At 52.7% G+C, this 6,769-nt stretch overlaps 1 protein-coding gene across 1 annotated transcript in view; it reads left to right on the top strand.

The window, feature by feature from the left end:
• Nucleotides 1-3,048: 3,048 nt before the first annotated feature.
• The window catches only part of NPAS2 (neuronal PAS domain protein 2), a 192,892-nt gene continuing 189,171 nt past the window's right edge, over nucleotides 3,049-6,769 (top strand). The window contains exon 1 of the mRNA XM_082357201.1: nucleotides 3,049-3,344. Coding sequence (XP_082213327.1) covers nucleotides 3,262-3,344 — 83 coding nt within the window. The 5' untranslated portion in view covers nucleotides 3,049-3,261. The remainder of the gene's footprint in view (nucleotides 3,345-6,769) is intronic.

The following is a 6,769-nucleotide window of genomic DNA, read 5'->3' as shown; positions in this document are numbered from 1 at the left end:
TGAACAGGAGGTAAACTTCCCTCTTTGACTCTTGTCTACATTTGGGGAAAGGGCATGATGTGCTCTGGTCCTGACTGGGTTCTCTGCTGCAGACTCCACTCCCCTTTATGGTCAGACAGGTGTCCTACCCCAGTGGAATTAACATTAGGAGATGGGATGGCGTCTGGAATAAGTACAACTACATATACAACATCTCCATGATCAAAAGGCAGGAACCACACATTTAATAGGATATCCTACCAGGCAACAGGTAAAAACAGACCATAGCAAAAATATTTGTTGCACTGTGGAATTACTTGCTGTGTTATTTCTGTAGGCCATTTGTTTCCTAAAAGATCGTTTAATGATTGTTCAACTAGTTCCCAAAAGGGAGGAGGAGGGAGCTGGAATCGTTTTCAAAGCAAGAAAGGAAGGGAGGTGGCTTTAAATTCTGCATTAAATCCGGTTAAAGGCACACAACTTTATCCTTTAGTAGATATTAGTCATGGCACGCTTTAAGGGCAGGGCAAAACGTACTTGCCCGAAGTAAAGGGAGGGGGTAAAAGAACAAAGCAAAATAAAGTTTAAAATAAAGTTTAAAATGTTTAATAAACATTTTAAACATTAATAAAAAGTTTAATAAAGTTTAAAAATGTTCTCCTTTTGGAAAGGGAGGTATTTCAAGACCACAACGTGCCAAATGCGTCCTCCTCCTTCTTGAAAAGCCCTCCAAGTCAGAAGCAAGCCTGAGAATAACAGCTTCTCAGGATGCGCAAAGCTCCTGCAGCTGATTATTTTTCAGGAGGAGAATTAGACAAAAATAATACAAGAGGGAAATAAAGAGAATGACCTACTTTACAGGGGGGAAAAAGGAGCTCTGTGTGAGCGTTTTGATCTAATTGACAGTGCGGCGCTGCATGCCCAAATAAGGCGTTGTGGGTCGGGTCTGCGCGGTAGAGGGTTTGTCTTGAACTCGAGCGGGGAGAGAATAAAGCCAGGGCCCTGGAACCGAATTGGGGGCCCCGTCTGACGTTCAGAGGAAAGGCCCTAGGAGATTCCTTCTGGCCGCAAAACAGGAGTCTGATGGAAAAGGACCGGTGGGGGCGCTTTCCTCTCCAGGGCTACTTGGAGGAATGTGCGAAGGACCCAGGGACATCCGAAAAAAGGCTGCTGGGCGCAGAGCGCTGCGCCAGGCACTGTACCTCTGTGATGTCTGGGAAGGGGGACCTCCCGGGGGTAGGAGCCCTCGCCCCTCCTTTGGGCTTCTCGCCAGGCGCCTCCACGTGGGGAACGCCGCTGCCGAGGACGGAGTGGGGTCTGCCAGGCTAGGGGAAGCTGGTCACCGTTCTGGGCCTTGGCGGGGCGCGGGGGTCTCCGCTTCCCACCCGACTCTGTCTCGGAGCCCAGCAGACTATGGAACAGCAGCTCTTGGCTCCTGGGACTGTTTATGTGCACGTGTCTGTGTTCGGTGAAAGCCTCCCTGTTTCCTCGCGCGCGCCGCTCCAGCTTCTCCTTTTCTTGGATTCTCGCCTGTCTCCTCCCACAGAGGGAAAAAAAAAAAAAAAGGTCACGTATGTTTGGAAAAATATGTAGGTCAGTGGAACATTTCCTGCACTGGTGCAAAAGGAGAGGAGGGCAGCGGGGGAGGGGAGGGAGCGGCCGCGTGGAACTCCGGGCGCGCGCTCCTGGCCACGGTCCCCCACCCCTCGGGCCTCTGCTTAGGAGGGGGGCAATGAGCCGGCTCCTTTCCATCCTTGGCCCATTTTCCGGACCAGCTACGTTCGCCTTGGAAGAAACAGCGATCATTCCTCCCCAGCAGGCGCCGCGGTCCTCCGCGAACCGCGCTCGCCGGCGTCTCCCCGACCCTCGCCGCCTCTCATTGAGAGAGCGCAGTGGTCGGCGCGCAGAGACGCGCCCGGTGCCCTGGCTGGGGCTCCGCGAGCAGGCCCGCCCCGCGAGGACGGCGTGCAGGGGACCGCGGTGGCGCGCTCGCCCCCCCAGCGCACGGGACAGCGGGGTGGCCGCGGGCAGGGCGAGGGTCGGCACGGGGCAGGGGAGGAGGATTCCCCGCCACCCCCACTGACAACTTTGACGGGACCTCAGCCGGCAGCCCCGCATCTGCTGGCCTTCCCTCTGGCCAGTTTCCCTCCAAGCACATCCCCGCCCCCGCCCCGCGCCCAGTCCCGACCCCTCGCCCACCGCCGGACCCGGCCGCGCGTCCCCAACAGCCCAGCAGAGGCGGTGGCGGCCTCGGGGCGCGGGTGTCTGCGCCGCCCAGGGAAGCTGGGGGGTCCGGGGGTCCATCTGCCCGTACGGCGCGCAGGGTGCGTGGCCCAGGCTGGGTCGCGGCCAAGGCCCGGCGTGCGGCCAGGAGAGACCCGGCCGGCGGCGGCGGCGGCGGCAGCGGGAGCGGAGGGAAGGAGGAGGAGGAGGTGGAGGAGGAGGAGGAGGACCGAGAGGAGGCGGGAGGAGGGAGGGGGAGGAGGAAGAGGCGGCTGCGGCTCTCCCCGCCGGCTCTGCGTGCGGAAGAGTTTGCCGCGCGAGCAGCGGGCCTCCCGCAGGAGCCAAGAGAACCCGCGGCGGCGGCGGCCCGGGAGCCGCGGCCGCGTAGCTCCGAGACCCGCAGCCGCGGCGGCGGCGGCGGCGGCGGCTGCTAGAGCAGCGCCTCCCGCCGCCGCCCGGGAGGAGCTCGCCGCGCCCGCTCGCCGCCTCGGCTCCCAGCGGCGGCGGCGGGAGGCGCGTCTCCCCGGCCCAGTCCGCGCCCGGCCCCGCGGGGCCGCCCCGGCCCGCTCCGAGGTAAGGGCCGCACCCCGGGACGCGGGTGGCCCGGGTGGGAGGACGTGCGCGCGGGGTCGCGGGACTCCGTCACCTGCTCACCGGCGCGGTGGACGCGCGGGGTGCGGAGGGACGCTCGGGCCCGGGGCTGCGCGGCGCGGGGGTCGGGGGTGCGGGGCGGTTGGGTCCCCACCCCCAGTCCCGGGTCCCGCGGCGGGGACATCGCGTCCTGCGGGACCGCAGCGGCGGCCGGGCGGGTGGGCTCCGGGTGCGTCTCGCCAAAGAGGCAGAGGACGAGACACCCCGAACCGCAGGATCTGGGGTGCTCTGAGAGTACCTTGGGGGTGGGCGGAGGCCGTGCCCGGGTAGCAGCCTCGAGGGTCGCCCATTGGCCTCCCCGAGCCCCACCGCGCGCCCCGCCCTGGAGCGTGGGGCGCCGGGGACCCCCGGAGAGAGTGTCGTGCGCGCCCCGGGCACCACCTAGGTCGGAATTGGTTCCGGGCCGGAATGGGTGCCGAGCCTGCCCCCCGGACGCCCGGAGAGCGCGTGTCCCGGCCCCTCGCGCCGCCGTGCTACCCGGAGCTCCTCAGGTTGGATGCCAGGGTGTTTTTTTGTTGGGAAGTGCGCCCGCTCCCAGAGCCGAGGAGGGAGGCTTACCTTTGACCTTTCCGTAGAGCGCCGCGGGGTCGGAAACGGGGGCGGAGGGGCGGGGTAGGGACGGGTACCAAGGGGCCAAATTAAAAACCAAGCCCTCTCCTCTGCCTGCCCCTCCTTAACTGCTCAAGGTAAGAAAGTTTGTTTTCAGCCCTGTGGTTCATAAATAATTAGTAACCAGTTTTGTTGATGAAGCAAGATGGAAACCTTAAAAATACGTACGCACTTCCAGAAAGTCTAAAAGCTCCCAAGGTTTTATCCGGGAGGCTTTAGTTCGGAAAGTTAAAAGCCCCTGAGTTCAACAGGTGTTCAGAAGGGGTCCGGAAGGGGAGAGCTTGGCGAGTTTCATCTTTTTAGTACCTGCTCCTTTGATTCATTAAATTGATTGGCCTGTTTCTTTAAGGTAAAATATTGAGTAGTTATTAACTTAATTAGCAGAGACGAACTGGTCATTCTTGATTATTTAGAACCCAAACCTTCTTTTCCTTAATAGAAGGGTTTTCCCCATTTGGACTTTCCAGATAATTAGCTCTAAGGCAGTTCCTGGCAGGGTTCAGCCCTGTCCATCCCTCTGTCTACCGGACAGTAGCTAACTCAGTCCCTGATCAGTGAATTGACCGACTCATTATGACTTGCATTAAAACACAGCAAGTTTTAATTGCTTTTCCTTGGGAGGTGCTAGTTCAAAATTCAAGGGCAAGTAGTAGCTGCGTCTTTCTGCCCAGAAGATTTCTTGAAGGAGAAGTTTGCCAAAAATAACCCCCAAATGTATTTTAAAATAACTCCCCAATACATATGATGTTTAAATGAGCTATTCAGGCTTGGGCCACTATTTTGCAAAAGCAAAAAAATCTGTTTGCACAGGTAAACCAAGACCGATAGAAGTATTGGCATTTCTCAGCAGTCTACCTAAAGATTTAGTTAAAAATAAAGTGTGCACCATAAAGGTTTTCAATAATTGTCTTACATCTCACAGAGAGATGTGGAGTGTGGATTAGAAGAATTGTAAATATGCTGTTTTTAGCCATTTTCTTCTTGGAAATCGATGCCTCTATTTATTTGCTGATCTGTCCCACTGTAGCAAGACGTAGAATCAGTTTTATTCTCACTGGTCCCCATAGTGACTCCCATGGAGGCCAGAGAAGGGAATATATTCCAGAGGAAATATGTTATTAATAAAACGTTACCCCCCAAAGAGTTAAACATGCCAAGAAAAGAACCAAGTGAGGCTTCACTAATTAGTGTGATGAAAAAAATTCCCTGATTGGAGAAGCGAGTGTTCAGATGGTGACTCAAGAATTCATCTTTCTGTAGAAAATGACAATTGTTTTTAAGCTCATTTGATTCTTGTAAGTGTTTGGGCCCCTTTTTACTATTTCTGGCTATTTAATTATGACAATGATTTAAAAAATAGTAAAAATAGTTTAAAATGACGACAGCGTCTGATGTGTGTCGTTATGAAGTTGAATTCATCTTATTTTTGGAACAGTCTTTCTTAACTCTTGGTAATCTTTATAGCTGGCTCTTAGCACTGCTACTAGTTTTTAGGTTAAACATTCAAAATTAGTGATTCCTTTCAGATTAAAATAATAATGCATGCATATACTCTTTATATCACCACCTTTATAGTAATTTTTCATGTTTGGCTTTTGAACCTTAAGCCTCCAGGGGGCTAAGTCCTGTTTCTTAATTTTTAAAACAAGTATGTATTTTATTCTTTCCGTGAGAAGTCAGTTTTTCCATGGTGATCCAGGCACCGACTGTCCCATGCTGATGCCATGCACAGGGTATCATCTCTTTCCCAAGAGAGGTCAGATTATGGGGTGTTGAAAATAGCCCAGTGACACCGTATTCTTGGCTTCCTTACAGCAACAGTGTAATTGGCTGCATCAAAGAAGCCTCTAATTGAGTTTTGCATTTAAATAGTGGAAATGATATGCATTATTTGCTTACAGAAATATTTGACTAGCATGTTCCTGATCTTCATTCTATGTGTAGCAAAGATAGGAGGTCAGGGACTGCCACATTCATACTCCCCCCAGCATCTCATCCCTCGGAGGCCTTGTTCATCATCAGTGCTCAGTAATAAGTAGGTGTAGGAAATGAGCTGACTTGTCGATGACAGTTATCCAAAGGGTAGAAATTGCTGAATGCTAATGGGGTACTCAACTCTGAGTAATTCTAGTTTAAATCTGAAGATGATTAATAGCACCTTAGAGCACTAAATAAACACTTACTAAATGTGAACATATTTAAAGGGGGAATTTTTTTTTAATGCAGTCTTTATCTAAGGCGCGACTGTTTCTCGCTGAATTCTTTGAGGTTGGGGACCACTTGGCATTTTAAGCAAAGTAATCTCTTGGGTAAAGTTCCCCCAGAGATCACTTGAATTTTTGTGGGTCATAAGACAATGTGTGGTTTCCGTATGATGACTTGGAATAGAAACGAAAGTTTATCTTCTACGTTGGTGTGAAAAAACAAACAAACAAAGGTATATTAAAAAAAAGTGGAGGGTGCAGAACATCCCGTGTCAAACTTTATAGCGTGTGGCATTGATTGTCTGGGGACCTTGGGTCTGGGTTGGGACCTGAGATTCTGCATTTCTTACAAGATCCCAGGTGCTCTGGAGGCTGTGACACACTAGAAGTTTCTGGAATATTCTTAATTCAGTTCAGCCTGTGTTGACCAAGCATCTATTGCGTAGTAGGCCCAGGTGACAGGGAAAGAAAGCACATGGGTCTTCCCTGCCCTCAAGGAGCTAAGATGAGGAAGGGAGATTCTTTCTAGACTGAAATGAGGCCCTGGAACACCACTCTTCAGTGGTGTGGCCAGAGAGGGACCGAGGAAAGGGGGTTTTTCTGGTAGGGCTCTCACATTGGTCATCCTTGATCTCTAGTCTTCTTTAAATGGAAAGCTCTGTGACTCGCCAGGAAATAAAATGCAGATATTGAAATCAGACAGACCTGGGGTAGCCTCCCTGCTCAGCTACTGTGTGACTTGGGGCACCTTTTTTTAACCTCCCTGAGCCTCAGTGTCCTGGTCAGAAAAATAATGGGAATCATGCTTACCTCGTCAAGTTGGTAGGATGACCAGTGAAGGACACATGTAAGGCATAACAAAAGGGATTGCTTTTATTACTGCTGATGGCTGCGAGGCAAGGAGGAAGAAGAGGTTCCTAAAAATATTTTTGTGTGTAGTTCACCAATTAGAGATTCCATTTGGTTAATCAACAAACCCAAGGTCGGCAGTAGAGAACCCCGCCTGGGGATGGAGGGCGGGCAGCTGTGCAAGTTAATGGGATGCAAAATGGAATGATGGGAAGCACCCACATCTCCACTCTTCTGCAGGGCCCTGGCTTCTG

This window comes from Balaenoptera borealis (genome assembly GCF_965194805.1).
Source record: "Balaenoptera borealis genome assembly, chromosome: 15".
In the NCBI taxonomy this organism is placed as follows: Eukaryota; Metazoa; Chordata; class Mammalia; order Artiodactyla; family Balaenopteridae; genus Balaenoptera; species Balaenoptera borealis.
This window is presented reverse-complemented; position numbering and strand designations above follow the sequence as displayed.